At 39.9% G+C, this 16,804-nt stretch overlaps 1 protein-coding gene across 1 annotated transcript in view; it reads right to left on the bottom strand.

Moving 5' to 3' along the window:
* Positions 1-4,324: 4,324 nt before the first annotated feature.
* RELN (reelin) overlaps positions 4,325-16,804 on the bottom strand; it is a 274,215-nt gene continuing 261,735 nt past the window's right edge. The window contains exons 59-65 of the mRNA XM_062490818.1: positions 16,541-16,702; positions 16,052-16,209; positions 14,994-15,213; positions 13,822-14,019; positions 13,335-13,433; positions 8,376-8,381; positions 4,325-4,421 (exon numbers count right to left, since the gene is read on the bottom strand). Of these exons, the coding sequence (XP_062346802.1) occupies positions 4,325-4,421; positions 8,376-8,381; positions 13,335-13,433; positions 13,822-14,019; positions 14,994-15,213; positions 16,052-16,209; positions 16,541-16,702 (940 nt within the window). The remainder of the gene's footprint in view (positions 4,422-8,375; positions 8,382-13,334; positions 13,434-13,821; positions 14,020-14,993; positions 15,214-16,051; positions 16,210-16,540; positions 16,703-16,804) is intronic.

The raw sequence follows: 16,804 nt of genomic DNA, 5'->3' as shown, positions 1-16,804 counted from the left end.
TCCAGTATGGTATTCTTCCATTCCTGGAACATCGTTTTTACTTGGCCTCACCTTGCTGCTTGCCGGCTAAAACTCTCCTCATCAGGCTCTCCAGTAATTAGCCACACAGGGACTAAGCCATTAGGCTTACTGCCAGCTCAGTCCTTTTAGCTGAACCAGGATTGACATGAGGAAGAAAAAGCAAGAGTCAGATAACATCAACAGAGAAGAGCATAAACAATTCAACCACACGTTGCCTGTACAATGCTTGCATGCTCATACCTCATGGTCTTTTTTTCCAGCAACAGATCCACCAGCTCTGGGTGTTGGGTGCTCTGTCTGCTCCTTCATAGAAGCTCTGCAGGTGGTTTCATGGCCTCAGCTGCTCTGGGTTGCTCACAGCCCTAAACAGCTCTTTAGGGCCATGCTTAACATAGGCAAGCCCTTTTACTGACCCTGTTTCAATCTGAGGCTCCCTTGCCAGCTCAGGATGAAGGTAGATCCCCTCTGCAGCTGGATTTTTCCTGTTCCTCCAGTGTTGAGTCATTAGACCTCACTACAGAGCTGATCTGAGCAGGGTTTATCTGGGGCCTCACACTTGCTTCCTGCTTTGATAATAACCAACTACGAATAGATGAATGATGAGGTGATGCTGTGGCAGCATTTCCACCCAGTAACATTTGCCCTGAAAGGGTTACCAAGTAAATAAAACATAGAACCGTGTTTATGGATGTTGTCATGTCTCTTTCCAAATGTTTTCCTTTCCAGACTAAACAACTCTCTCTACTTGGAAGCTCATGGGTTCAAGGATCTTGTTTCTGCTGCAGTAGTTTGCAATCTCTCTAACTTGTTTACATCTGTATTTAAGTGAAGGGCTCAACAGCTGACAACTGCTGTCTACTTTACCAGCGCTGGCAGCCATATTTATATTTACTGTGTTTTATCATAAACACTTCCACTGATGCAATGCAAAATGGCATTTTTAAAAACTGCTTTATGCTGTTGATTCTACTTCTATAGTTTTGTTGTCTAGTTTGGTATTTACCCACCTTGTGTGCTGGTACCTTGCTCTCTGACAATGTCTTGTCCTTGACTGTATTTGTTGTGTTAATTACTGTCCTTTTCTGTGTATTGTCAAGATCGTGCAAAGCTGGATTTGGTCCTTCAAAATATTGGTGCTCTGCATATTTCCTCCCATTAAGAAAATGTTATCATCTTTGGATGAAGCAAGCCTGAGGGAAAAACATTTAGGCAAAATTATGAGAACTTCAGGTTTTGTTTGTTTCAGGAACTCCAGCGGGTCAGTTTCATTTTTCTGTACTTCTGTTTCCTTTCTCTTATGTTTTCCTTATTCTACTGGAACACAGCTTAGTGAGCTGATAGGAGAAATGAGAAAGACTATAAGGCATACTAAAAGTACTAGAAGTACTAAAAGTTGGTTGTCATAGTTATGCCACTGAAACTTTTCCATTGGTAGAAAAGCTTATTAGTACCTTTTATAGCATTTTTATTGCCATCGATTATCCTTTGTGCCACCCTTGCTATTTTAACAACTGTTTAATGTCAGATGACTCATTGCTTTCAGCTATATGGGAGGAAAAAGAAAAAAAGCCCCACATTTACTGAGTATACCATATGTGTATGCTATGTAGGTTGTTACAGGACTGGAAAAAGTCTAAGGAAAAACTTTCAGGAGTCTGGAAAGGGCAGATGATAATACCACTTGGGAATCTTCCACTGAGGAAGAGAAAAACCAGTGCAGAGTTTGTGGTGAGTTTGGGTAAAATGCTTTGTAGTATTTTTCTGTGGTTGTGATTGCATACATTATTCAAAGGAAATAAATACAACTGTGAAAATTACCTTCTCTTGTTATGCCGATCTCTTGCTTGAAAAGTCAGGCAAAGTGCCTCATTGTATCTAAAGTCTTTAAAATAAATTCCCTGGAAGCACATTAGCTGCATATGCATTTTAGATTGAACTATCACCCATCTATTGACATACTAAAGCAAATAAAATTATCTTTAAAAATAGGAATGTTTAGATCTTGTGGTTTTGTTTGTTCAAGGGGCAAAACTCTTATTACAATATTTTAAAATGGCTTGCCCAAACATTAAGTTGTTATATTCCTTAATACCCTCATATTTTACCTTCCTGCTATTTCTCTGAATAGAACCATTATCTTTTTTCAGGGATTGAAAGTACGCAAAGTACACTGGTTCTCCAGAGCAGTACAGTGAGTTTGCAGGAGCCTGGACTGTTGCAGCAAGTTTCCAGATCATCCAAAGATCTATGACATAATTTTGACCAATCCAAGGTTTTGACTAATTGGTCACTGAATGACCACTCTTTTTTTTTCTTTCTTTTTTTTTTTTTTTTCTTTCTTTATTCTGCACTGCTCAGGTACCTGTGATCAAAAGCATCCTAAAAATTAAACACATGGTTCAGCTGAACGTGGATTTGTAACAAACATTGTTCTGGTTCAGACAGGTATAGTGCCAGAAGCAGATGTGCAAGATGTAAGAGGATGGCAGGTATTACATGATACTTCTCTCTGATGAGGAGAAGCTCTGATAACTGGAGTTGTTTAACCTGAAGAAAAGGAAGCCCAGGCTGGACATTACTGCTGTCTACAACTACCTGAAAGAAGGCTGTGGGCAGCAGTCTCTTCTCCTAAGTAGCAAAGTATAGGACTAGTGGAAATGGTCTTAAGTTGCAACCAGGTGAGGTTTATATTGGATAAAATGAAAAATTTCTTCACTGAAAGGGTTGTCAGGCATGGCACAGGCTGCTCAGAGAAGTGGCTGAGTCACCATCCCTGGAGGTATTAAAAGGGTGTGTTGGTATGGTGTGGTGCTTAGGGATGTGGTTTTGTGGTAGGCTTGGCAGTGCTGGGTTAATAGCTGGACTTGATGTTAAAGGTCTTTTCCAACCTTAATGGTTTTATGGTTCTGAGAATTGCCAACTTAGTCTGTTTGGAACAAGGTTTCTTATGTGCCCTGCTCTTGTTCCCAGAGCTTGGAAACAGTGGTTTCCATTTTTTAGTTTGCAGACAAAGCTAGAGTGCATATTGGTCTGTGGTCCTGTTCCATTCATTGCACCAGGACCTGTTCCAAGGACTGTGTTTATGCCCATTGGTGGCACAGGGAGATCTCTTGGTTTGTGTTACTTGCCAAGTGCTGTTAAGTGTGATATGCTAAACATTAAAAATAACATTAATATTTGCTTTACAATCCAGATATTTAGTGGAAGAATTTGGTTTATGATTTCGTGTAAAGCCCACACGGCTTGAAAAGTCTAACATCAGAATTCTTTGTTGACATTATCTTTATTGAAGCATGGATCTTTAGCTTGGTTCACCATAAAGTGAAGCATTTTATTTATGATAATAGACAGTTTAGGGCTATAGGGGCATTATAACGTTGCTGGTGTAAATACAACTTTATCAGAAGATACAAACATGACCCGCAATAGAAACAAACACCGAAGAGAACACAATGAAACGTTCACTGTTTACAAATTACTTCATTACTACAGACACCAAATGGCAGTTACTGTAAGTAAATCAGTTTCAAAGAACTGACTACATTTAGACAGGGAATTGGGAATTTCTGTTTGGGGCTTAATCCACAAATCCTTAGTAGAAAAAAGTTATTAGTCAAGCATTCTTTTTTTATCCACAAAACAATGCTAACCAACAGACAAAGAATAAGACCAAAGGATATCAACGCCTTTACAACTACTTTTGCAATTATCTTCTGGATTAGGTACTTTGATGATTTTTTTAATACATTTTATAAGAAGGTAAATAGCCCAAAAAATCAGCAGCAAAAATATTACAACAACAAAACGAGTAAATACAGTGCCAATGTGTCATGTTGTAGAAGAGAATACAAAGAGGACAAACAATGATAACTTAATCATATAAAATGACACAGAGCTGAAATACAGTGCACTTAAATAACTATGTGACAAAGAATGTTAAATTCTGTACTTAGTATGTAGGTTTTTATAAACAAAAAATCTGAAAAGTCTTTGTGCTTAAACTTTTTGTCCTGTTAAACAGAATTAGTTGCTTACTTCCAATACTGCCACTGTAACTGATAGTACAACAGATCACAATTTTCACAGACACATCAACATTAAAACATTTACCTATGAGAAAATAAGTCACTTCTCATTAGTTCACAGTGCGAAAAAGTGGTGTACACTCTGTCTTGACAAAGGCTTTCAGTTATTCATCAAGCCAGTTGCAGAAAAGTCCTGATACCAGATGCAGTGCTAGATTTAATGAATGGAAAGCAACACGTCACATGTTGGGAGAAAAAAAAATAAATTTCTCATTTCTTCATGGATATCGTCTAAGTGACCTTCGTCTTCTGTTGTAGAAATGCCTGAGCCCATGTTGCCGTGAAAAATTCATCATGTAATTTTGTTTGCGAGTGCTGTTGAAATCAAAGGGTGAAAGAAGAGTGTCAGCTTCTTTAATATGCAGTGTTAATTTTTTTGTGGCAGTGAGCTAGTGGGACCAATTCTTTGTCCTTGCACGATTTTTCAAGTCTGTGCCAACTGGTGTGAAGCACATCCTTGTTTAACTAAAAGGTGCAAGGCAATTTAGAATCTGCCCCACTTGGCTTTCTTTTACAATAACTTGTCTTAGGGAAAGGTAAGAGCTTTCAGCTGATGAAAACTGGTGCTGCCTAGGGCCAGATTCACTAAAACTGTAGGCGTGCTTCATAGCATTTCTCTACAGGGGTTTTATATTCCAGTTATCCTTCTGTCAAATCTCCTGTTTGTGAGTTCAATGAATGTTTTCACTAGTGAGTTTTGTCTGTGAGTAAGAAGGGAATACTCATAATGTAGTAAGTTATGCTTTCCTCTCTAATGCTTAAACTTATTTTTAGTGGAAATGGCCCTTAGGAAAAAGGAGTAATTTTATGCTTTACAAAATACCTATGATTCTCCACAAACAAAAATTGGTTTTGCTGTAGTATGCTAATTTAATCTAAAACAATCTGTCTAACAAAATTATGCCCCTTTCATGAGCTAATCTTGAACACAACTGACTAAACTGATTAATAGTTGTCATGTCAAAATCTAGATTATAAATCTCTAAGCAAATCCAAGTAATTTCCTGACTATTTTTCCAAAGCTCTGCAACTTTTAGGTTGGGTTTTTTACTGGGTGGGGGGGGGGGGAGGGGTTGGTTGTTTTTCTGTATGTTTTGGTTTGGCTTGGTTTTGTTTTTTCCCACTGGAATGTACATACAAGAATGAAATAAAGACCAACTCCTGGTGACAATGAGACAAAACAGATGTACACTTGGCACAACTTTTTGGCACTGTCACAGTAAGGTAGAGCTCTAGAGCATCTGGCAATTGAGAGATGGGTTAATGCTGACCTGCTCAAGTGAAAAGGAAAGATCTGTCCTGATTTGTAAGTTTTGTGTGACAGATTGATAGTGGTGAGTTTATGTAACTTTAATGCCACTTGGTAGCTCAAGTGCAAAGCAGTACTGAACATCAGTCTTCATTCTGGTCCTGAAGTCATCAGGGTAGAAGGCCACCCTGGCTCCAATGCCAGGTGTCTCACTGATGAAGGCAGGAGGGAAATTATGACCCCAAACCCACTCCTGAAAGTGGCTGCCATTGGTCACGAAGCTTGAAGAAGTTCTTAATTTTTCCTTCCCTTTAATTCCCATTGCCTGGAAAGTGGGTGGTTCCTCAGAGACAGGGCCTTCAAGGCTATATCCCATGTCTCAGGAGAGCATCCTAATCATGAGGTGAGGACAGAGCACCTATCTGCTGGGAGCAGGCTGCTCTACAGCCAAAATACAGCAGATGGGCCTAGGAGAAAGCACAGACCAACTCTGAGCACGTTTGCTCTTTGCTCTGGGTACATGGGACCAAACAGAGCCTGCCAAAGTGTTTGGCTGAAAAAAAATTGCCATTTCTGGACCTAGTTAAATTTAGGAATGAGCTTGGTTTTGAGAGCCTCATCTTGGGCGAGACTTGGACAGATGGAGCACATGCTGAGCTGCAGCCCTTGGCCCAGGAGCCTTTTCTTATCCTGCCTTTGGTCAGCAACAGCTCAGCAGAGGTGTTCAGGACTTGTTTTGGACACTGCTGTGTGCACCTGGACACTATTTCACTTCAAATGACCAACCATTTTGTATCTGGCCTGAAAGGGATGGTGAAGATGTTTAAAACAATGAACAAAGTAAAAAAAAAACAAAATCCAAAAAACAAAACAGAAAAGAAAGAATTGAAAAAAAAAGAACAAAGAAATGCTTACCTAGTAATGTAGAAGGGATTTAATTATTTCTTTTTATGTATATAATTTTGTTCCATTGGAAGATGATCAAGGTATTAGAAATAAGCATATATTTATGTCTTACACTGAATACCATAGCAGTGTGGTGTATGAAAAATAAGAGAAATCTAAACTCTCAGGAACTAAATGTTGTTTTCTTTTTCTTGCATTAATGTAGTTCAGACTTGTCCTCCCTGACATGAGACAGACTTGCCAACTACTGGTTGGATGTCACAGAAAAACTTGGTACCTGCTGTAGAAATACTATGATTTTCACTCTTTCCATGGATAAATATATATACCCTATGAATTATAGTATTGGATCATATTGCACCACAAAATCTGAGTAGGTCTATATTTATATTTTTGAATTGATTTTATATATTGCATGTATGTATATATTTTATATAGGAGGCAAGCACTTTATAAGAGAGATCAATAATGCTTTATAAAATAACAAGGATAATTATATAATATAGTCTGCAGGAGTATTTACACATTCATTGCATTTCATGGATGCAAAAATGTTTTCAATACTACTAGTACTGATTTTAATTATAATTTTTATTTACACAGAATGATTAAAGGCTTTACCATACTTCTGCTGTTGTTTTGTTCAGAACACCCAAAATATGCTGGGCAGCATCAATCTGTGTTAGGAATAGACCCTTCCATGATGGAGGGTGTGGCTTTCAGAATCAGTGGCAATTTGAAGACTGCTTTGTGAGTGTGTAATGGACGGGTCAGCATCTGCTGAGCGTTCTGTTTTTTCTTTGCATACACTGAACCGTCAGTCAATCAGAGAAGTTCAGATCCAAAGTAATTACCTGTGTATGACTGATGGAGCACAAAGCAAAAAACAATTAACAGGAGTGACTGCTGTCACTGAATGATTGTATAATCTGTTTGACAGTTTTGAGTGCACTACTGAAAAATAAACAGAAGATAATACTGCTTGAATTTATGTAGGAAACCCTAAAAATGTTCCAATGAAGTTTACCTAGAGTTGTGCTAGTTGCATGAAAGCAATATGCAGCCAATATAGGAGAGCAAAGACAAAACTATCTAGGGCATGTTCAAAACAATACCTACAATAAAGCAATTTATGAGAAGGAGTCTCTCTGGACTAAAGTCTCTTTAGTCTTTAGTAGAGCGCTATGTTTTTTGTGTGTTTCCTAAAGCACAATTTGAACTACAAGGCTGCAATTTAACAGTTTATGAAAATGGAACATAGCCAAATAGAATGAAAAATATGCAGTACATAACCCCAGTATATACTAGTGTCATTCATTATTTGTGTGTTTCTAACTGGCAGGGCAAAAACAGGAACAAAAGAGAAACAAAAATATTTGGATAACAAAATTAAACATGGAAAAAGCCTTAGAACACATCAAAGGTATGTCCCTTAAGACTAGGTTTAGAGTAAATTTTGATGCTGAATTACAAATGCTTTATTAGGCAAGTACTGTAATGAAAAAGGTTTTATGTGCTCTGACTGAAGTTCTGAGGGCTCATATCAATGGCAAATATTCTCTGGCTTTGGTGGAGTCAACACTTGAACCCAGAGCTCAGTAACTACTGATTGGTGGTATCTATTAACTGCAACAGCACAAAGCTGCTGGGTTACATGAAATGAAGGCTCTGCCTGGGGACACTGGTTCTGTGTCTAAGGGGCAGGTGTGGCTATGCCACCGTGCAGATTGACTGACATGCACTGCCTGACTGCAGCTGCGTCCCTGTGGCCATTCATTAGAGTAAAAAGTGGGAATTAGCTGCCTGTACAATGCTCTGGGTGCCCTCCATTGGCAGGTCTCCCTGTACCCTATCAGAAGCAAAAGAAGGAGCAGTCCTTCCCACCACAACCGTGGTGAAATTCCCACTGCGCTATGGCACAATCTGCTGAACAATTTCTGCTAAGTTTAACTTCCTCCAGTGCTCACTGAGGAAGTGCTGCAGGATCAGGATCTGTGTGGCACATCTCAGAGCATAAATGATTTTCCACCAACCCACCATTGACAAAACTTTGTGAAAGAGCTGTAGCTGTAACAGAAACATACATTTAATACTGATTCAAGGAAAGTACTTACCTTATTCTAGTGTAAAACCAATGACAGCAAACAATGAAATACAACACAAGTTAGAAAATGCCTTTCAATGCATGCAGCACTGTGATTAGTCATAAAACCCTGATGAGGTTTAGAGGCAATATAGGACTTTTCGTCTCTTTTGAAAATAAAAATTGAACAAATTATTTCCTCAGATTTCAAATCAGTGTTTAGATTTTTATTTACTATAAAATTCAGCATGCACATTTTAGAAACATAATAGAAATGCAATAGAAGCACAAACTGCATAATATTAAATTTGGCATAAATGTTGTAAATATTCAGATAGTCCTCTAATGTTTGAACTACTTATGTTTTTTATCATAAATATGTTGATTCTTAATTTAAATGCATTTTTCAAATCTTTGCTTTTTTCTAAAAAAAGGAAGCAGATGAAATTGCTTTTCCACATGAGCACTTCTTGTTAAATCTAGAATATATAATTTGTATTTTAGTATTCCAAAATAAGGATAAACATTCTTTGCACCAAATGCAACATAACTTGTCACTAAATCATTTGTGCCAAAAATGTGAGACTATCTCAACAATGAAGAGCATGGAGTGATGGCTATGGAGGGATTCATTCTGTTATCTATCAGTTAACCATAAAATAGTAGGTGTGGATAACATTTCTTGCATTCCTTGCACAGCGTAAATTCCTTTGGATCACATAACAAGTTTGGGGGTAAGGAAAACAATATCAGACCTTAGCGTTCATCTTATAACTATTTCTCTGTACCTTTGACTTTGAATTAAGTTAATGAGATGTCTCTAAGGGCCTGCCCTGTACACAAAGAAATGGCAGTTGTGTAATGCACATGCAAAGAAGTGTGAGGTGTGTGTGCAGTGGGCAGAGAGCTGTGCTTCCAGAGAAAAACAATGTGCAAATGAAATGCAGAATTGGACATGGGCTCTTCTTAGGGCAGAAGTACAGAGGCACAGAAAAACACTCTTTCTTAAGCCTGGGATAAAATACTTTTTATCCTAAGAAGAGCCACATGGAACACATGAGAGTTGGGCCCAAAGCTTTCTTTACAAATGGAGAGAAAAAATGCTGCACTAATGAGGGATAATCAGCACTAGCTATAAAAGGGACTGGGCAACTTAATAACTTGTATCCTCTCCCCACCACGAGACAGACATCAACTGCTGTTAAGTTGGCAAGATCAGTTTAATATATAACATTGTCAACACAGGTATTTGGTTTCACCTGTTTAAAAAATGTGCTCAGTTTAAGCACAGTTTGCAGCTGCATCACAATCTTAAAAATACTGCTTTTTATTGAGTGATTCAAATAGATCATTCAAAAGTGGAATGATTTTAAGTAAGATACAAAAGCATTAATCTTTGGCCTGTTTTATCACTGTCAGGTATTTTGCATGCATGTATAATGTGAAGGTTGATTTTTTTTCCCGCAGCAATTTTCTTGGGAGCAAAAAAGAATCAAAGGAGTGGCATCCTGAAGGCATGTTTGATGGTGAGAGGATGGTGGCCCTTGACTCAGAAATCTGTTGAACTGAACAGTGTCATGACCCTGACTGTGTGTCAGCTGTCTCAGTATCTGCACTACGACTTGGCAGCTAGACCTGTGACAGAATTGATTTCAAATCTTTGGATTGCTGAGAAGAGTTGGGCCATGAAGGCATATAATCACAGATGTGCCCCTGGGGTCACAACTCTAGGCAGGAGCAGGGACATCCTCTGTTTTGGATGGGAAATAAAATCAAGAAAATCCTTATTTGTTTTATGTTCCTACAGATCAGCTGTCCCCGCTGGCAGGTGCTTTCCCTGCTTGCCCTCTTACTACAGCCCTTAGTCTGCTCTAGGAGAGCATGGCTCACTTGCCTGTGGGCTGAGGAAAAGCTGTCACAGCAGCTTGGTGTGCACCTGGGGGTGCAGGCAGCCAAGCCAACACATAGGCTGGAAAATGAGACCTCTGTCAGCCCACAGGGTAGTGAAGAGAGCACAAGAGGAGATGTGTGCAAAGCCAGGAATTAGTATCTATGTCCCAAACCACACCTCCTAGTGTAGGCTGGCTTCCTGGTCTAACACCTCACAGGCTGAGGTTTTCCTGCTGCATCAACATGGGTACATAGGTCACAAACATGAAAATCTAGGACTGAAACCAGGGCCAGTGAGGATAGTGTTTTTTGATGGTTCTGGAGAGGTGTATGGGGTCTCATCCAGGTTGGTGGTGCAATGCAGGGTTGTAAGAGGACTGGATACAGGCTCTGTTGGACATGACCATCAGTGGGTTTTTATCTAGGGATGTTCATGGTCTTCTGAGATGAGGCCAGAGTTCCGACAGAAATTACTTCCAATTTAGGAGGCACAGATGTTTCCTAACGTATTTCAGATTTGGGATGAATAAACCAGACAGAAGCCTGCTGACTCTACCAATGACTCCCTATGGAGTTAATGGGAAGAGGTAATTACAGAATCCTGGTGCATAATTTAAGTTCAGGCTGTGCCTCTCTGCAGCCCTGACTGAAAACCCTGGGGTGGCTATTGCCCACAGAGCTCTCCTCTTGGAATCTTGGTGGGAAGGGAGAGCACCCAGAGAACTCTGCTTCCTCACCTCTTGCTGGAGAGCTGCCTGGGAAAGGGGGCTTGCTTTTCCCAGGAGCAGGCACTGCTTCTCTAGCCTTCATTGGAAAACAAAGGAATATTAAGAATGAAAGCCAAGTCTTATCCCTAGTACTCACAGTGTGATTTCTGGTAGCCCTGGTGTGTGCAGGGTCATCTAGGGTAAATACTAACAGATACTGATCCAGGCTCCCTTCTGGTACCCTGAAGCACTCCATAAGTGTCTTTGTCATTTAACAGGTGAAGAAGCTGAAATGCTGGGGGTAAAGTGATCAGTGTGAGGTGGCCAAGTGAAGTAGCAAAGCTACAGAAAAACCCAGGTGAGAGTAATTGTTGATAAGGACGTTGCAGGTTACTTGCTAATAAATTTGAGGCCTGAAGAATATTTTGATTAATTACAACGTGCAGATAGAACTTAAGCAAAACAGAGGAGCTAAAGGCACCTGCCAGGTCTGAGCACATGCCAGCATAGGAACCAGATGCACTATGGAATTTAATTCTGCCCTTCCTGAGAGCAGCATGTCTCATGTGTTGTAGTTAGCAAGGACTGGAACTCTACATGTGGCCTTTGGGAAATAAGATGTCATGGCACTGTATTTCACAGGACTTGGTAAGGGAGAAATCAGTCCAGTTTGGACTGTCTTTCTCTATGGATTGTACCAGATGTCACTTGAACAGGGTGGAAATTCTCTGTCTCTAGCCTGATATTTAGGGCAGTTTTCAGAAGAGCCTTAAAGCTCTTTAACAAGACTAAAATAATAGAAGGGGGAGACACTCTCTGCCTACCTGGTTTTCCTTCTTTTGCTAAGGTATGATTACTTGCTTTGGCCATTCTAGTATAAAATCTCACATGACTTCTTGTTACCACTCGTGTCTATAGTGTACAGCCTGGCAGATCTCATTGTCAGAGAAGTTCTCCACATTTCAGCCTCAGATTAACTTTTTAAAGATCTGTTTTATTCCTACTTATGGCCCCTAATTCAGTGCTTGGATTGATGGGTAACATTGTACTTTATTTTTTTCTTACATAGTTTGTCTTGTTCATTTTATTTTTAACTGCGAGGTAGAAAGACGTGAATATTTCAGAACGAGCAGTTCCCTTTTCCATGGTTTCCTAAACAGGGTGAACTTCCTGCAGGCTCATACTCTTCCATATCTTTCCTGATGCAGCATCATACAACCATTGATTAACTAAAACAGGAATCATATCCATCTCTCTCCTCTGTTCCTTACAGTTTTAAGCTTAATGTTATGGAAGCAGAGCCCAGCAAGGTGTGTAAAAGCAGCGGAGGGTGTACAGTTACTCAGTGTTGGGACCAGTTTGGTTTGGGGTTGATATGAGTGCCATGCAAGCTGGTGCTTCTTGGTGGAAAGGAGAACAGGACTAACTAGCAATCAGACAATTCACTTTACTATGGTTGCAAAACATTACTTGCAGTGCCTCTGCTAATTCAGAAACCTCATAGCTATAATTACACAGTCTGGAGGTTATCTAAGCCTAATTTCTTCATTGCTCGTTTTTAAGTTGTTCAATAAAAAGAATGTTTGAACCTATCTATGGAGCAGGCTCGCCTCTCTTTGCCAACCACTGCCAGCGATGAGTTCCTGCCCGGGAAGCCACTAGCATTTCACTTCTACTGGAACTAAATTGTTAGAGAAAGAGCAGGTCATCTCTTCATGATGCAACACAGGAAAAACGGGTTAGCTGCCAGCGAAACCCATCTCAAGAATGGGAGAATCAGGAGGGTGCAGACTTGGTAAAATCTTGACAAGGGGATGAATATAGAGCTCGGACCATAGGAACCTGATATAGTGAACCCTGTTTCTGAACAGTATCCTTCTTACTAAAAAAAGGAAATGAATAAGGCATTAGTTGCTACCACAGATTTTTAAGAGGCACAACAACATTACTTTGTGCAATGAACAATACAGAAAAATCTTTTTTTTTTTTTTAATATATATATAAAGGATATAGATCAGCCCTAAATGGCAGCACAGGGCTGAACAGGAATATCCTTTCTTATGTCCCAGCAAAATAGTTTTTTAATAGTCAGTGCTGCATTACAGGACCACAGCAATACTTGGAGGTGATAAAGCCCCACTTTCCCTCCTGCATTTTTCCACAATGCACAACACACCCCCCTGCTGTGACACTTACTTTGTGTCCATCTTAGCTACTGACTGCTGCAGCCAGGGCAGAGCATCAGGAAAGATAGGATTTTAAAGGTTTCCCTTTGAGAAAGGATTCCCTGGGCCACAATGGTTCTTAATGTGCTTAATACTCATGTCATGCTGGAGAAAGTTCAGTGCTTTCTGAGGTGGGGTGGGATGAGGTGAAGCTGATCTGATACTCACAGGACGACTTCTACGTGGTCCAAAGCCCACTGATCATGACCTGTTCCGTTGTGACGGGGCTGCCACCAGCGCAGTAAGACTCCTTTCATTCGTGCCTCCCTGTCACACAAACACAAGAGCCCGTGAGAGCTCCAACTATTGGTGTGTTGCATATCCTATCTATCCCCAAACAGAACTGAGAGCAAAGTCAAATAGTTTCTGTGTGACTGAACATCAACATATTGTATGTGTAAAACACTTAAGAGTTAAAAATGCACACAGGTAGGGTGGATTTTCCCTCTTCAAAACAAGTATTCTTTCTTTTTTTCTTTTAAGTGCATTGATAAACACTAGCCTGGAATTTCTTAGTCAGCCTTCCTCTGAAGTCTTCTTTTTTTACCCTCTCATCAACCTTTTTTCTTCAACAATGATGCAAAGATAGGTTATTTTTTAGCAGAAATGCTAAACTTGTGCATTTAGAGGTAATGAAATGTGATTGGGTACTTACAAAGGAACATTATAAGACACTCTTTGGGCTTGTATAAAGTCCTTTGGCTGATGCTGTGCAATTACTTGCCATGTAATTCCATTATTTACACTGTATTGGAGGAGCACTGCCTTGTCTACAGTGTTAGGATCACTCAGATTGGTATTGCAACTGTCTGTTTGTGAAATACTTCCAATTTGCAAAACAAACATGATCTTGCTGTAAAACACACAGAGAAAAGGCATTTTCAAGATGCAAAATTATTAAAACAGGAACAATAGTATTTCTAGGTTTATTGCAGTTACCTTATCAAAACTTGTAGCATTTTCAAGAATCGTTACTTTAACATGCAAAATAAACTGTTCTCACATCTTTAAAACACAGCTCCCCTTCCAAAATAGTAGTTTACTATGTATAACATATTGTTGCAAGCAGGATCCAATTTTGCACTATATCTCCACAAAATTGAGATGGCTAAAAATGCAAACATGTAAATAACTGTATGAAAAGTTTAAAAGGACAAATAAAGGCTGAATATAAGAAAGTGCCAAAAAATGTATATCATATTCTACCTGGGAGTTCAAGTAAGAAGAGACAAACCTGATATATATCTGGCCCATTGGCCAATTCATCCTGTTTCTAATCTTGCTTTGGACAACTAAATATAAACCAGTCCTGAAAACTGTCACTCTGCTAAGAGCCAGCACAGGCTGGTTACATTTATTTTTCCATGGCCAAAGAGGCTCAATAGATGAAAAAGATACTCCTGTTCATTGCCAGGTGAATGTAATTCTATTTGACAACTGAAATGGGAAAATGATCCTGTAATTACTAAATAACATCTTTAATCATAACCATTGTGGAGGCACATACAAATATGGGATTTGTCTTATCTGATCAGGCACCGGTCCAGGCAGTCTGGTGTCCAGCCTTTGCCAACAGCTTCACTGTCAGTGCTGGCTTACATAGACAGTGCTCTGTTGGGCATGATGAAAACATCTGACCTTTTCATCTGACATCCTCAGTCTCCATCTCCCAAATCAAAGTCACAAAGCCCTAATGTTTTCTGCCAGCACATCCAACTACATGGCAGAGCCAGATCAGTCCATCCTCATCTGTACTGGCCCATGTACATGTGAAGAGTTTACTTTTTCATGAATTGTTGAAAGAGCTGTTTAGGCTCAAACTATTACCTTGCTCGGGTGAGATCCAGAGGCTTGGTCACAGCTTGTCTTACTTGGCATCCATTAAAATAGAGTGAATCTCCATGGGCGTAGGGTGCCAGCTGTCCACATCCATTCCCTATCACTCCCCCCTGAATGGTTTCCCAGTTAATTTCAGTGACTCTTTCAGATTCAAAATTATCTTTAATATAACTTGGTAGATCATGGCTAAAAACAGAGCAATCATCACCTAAAAATGACACAGTGAAGTTGTTAAAGACACAAAAATAGAAAGAATGGAGAAAATTGAGTTACAGGTCATTGTAATTCTTTTCAAGGTTGTGGCTCAACAAACGGTGTGAGGACAGCCTGAATATATTTCAGCAGATCCATTAATAATGTGCACATTGATATACAGCAGTCATTTTTACAAAACTGAGGCGGTGAGTCTAATTTTTGCAGCAGTATAACTTCAAGAACTGCAGTACAGTTTCTCCTGTTTTGCACTGATGCCAATAGGAGAAATCTCAAATTGCTGTTTGAAGGCAAATATGTCTAAAAACTTGGAAGGGATCTGATCTTATAAAGTTATGAGGCTCTCCTGGAAGACATTAAACACTGGCTCCACTCCCACAAAGCACTTAGAGCTTTCCAAGGGCACTCAGGTGCCATTAGGCATGTGCTTAGCTGCACTGAGGGCTTAGAGCAGAACACTCTGTCCTGATGGGGCACCGAGTCCCTTACAGATGCCAGTCATCAGCATCTGGATCCCATTTACGCATTCTCTGGGATGCACCCCCGGAAGGTGCACGATGTGGAAGCCAATTCTGGCTGATCAAGTAGCCATGTTCTGCCTTCAATAAAGGCTGGATGGATCTTACATACAGTGCCAGATGGGAGAGACTGATGACTCAATATGGAAAGAATAAGGAGAGGGGAAAGCTGTTATTTGGAGCCCTAACAAATTATTGATTCTGAATTTGTTACTCAGACATTCCAGTGATGAATGATACATCACTGTCTTTTGTTTAATTTTGAGCTAGACTAGACTGTAGTAGATGTACAAGAGAGAAATGAAGAAATGGAACCTTGGAATCCTTCATCACAGATGCAAATGGCTCCAGTTGTGCAGTACCCGTGGCCACTGCAGAGCTTTGGGCACGCTTCCCCAATGTACACGTGATCGATTGCCCAGCTCTGCTTCTCTAGTTCTTCTCCCTTCTGAATCCACCTGAACTGGGTTGCACTGCAAATATCAACATCCAAACACTGTATTAGGATACATAGCAGCTAAACACACCTGTACAGTGATGTTCTAATACACCAGCAGCAAATGCAACCAAGAATGTCATGTGAGGGGGCTGTGACTTCAATACCTGGAAAGAGCCACCCTGCTACATCATTGGCAGTAGTGACTTCTATTAACAAAAAGCTTCCTGAAGAACTTTAGTTATGTATCAAATCTAAATCTGCAATAAGGAATCATTTTTAATTCACCAATTGTTCCTAGTAAACCATGCCAGCAAGACAGCTGTCATTTTGTAGGTCCACAGTGAGCTGACCTTTCAGTAACTTACCTGGATGAGACATGGTCAGGCAGCTGGATAGTTATTCTTCTCCACATGGAGCTGTTGACAGAGTTGTAGATGGTAGCTTCATGGAACTGAAATGGGGAGCAGCCAATGCTATTAGATGAGGAAGGAAGGCAGTGTGTCTGGACGAGTTGCCACGAGTCTGTCCTGTAGGAAGCAAAAAAAAAAAAAGTTTTAGAACAACTGAAAAAAATAACGAAAGGAAAACAGATTATTTCTAAGGGTCATGACATTGCCTGTCTTACTAAG

Source organism: Cinclus cinclus, chromosome 4, assembly GCF_963662255.1.
Source record: "Cinclus cinclus chromosome 4, bCinCin1.1, whole genome shotgun sequence".
In the NCBI taxonomy this organism is placed as follows: Eukaryota; Metazoa; Chordata; class Aves; order Passeriformes; family Cinclidae; genus Cinclus; species Cinclus cinclus.
This window is presented reverse-complemented; position numbering and strand designations above follow the sequence as displayed.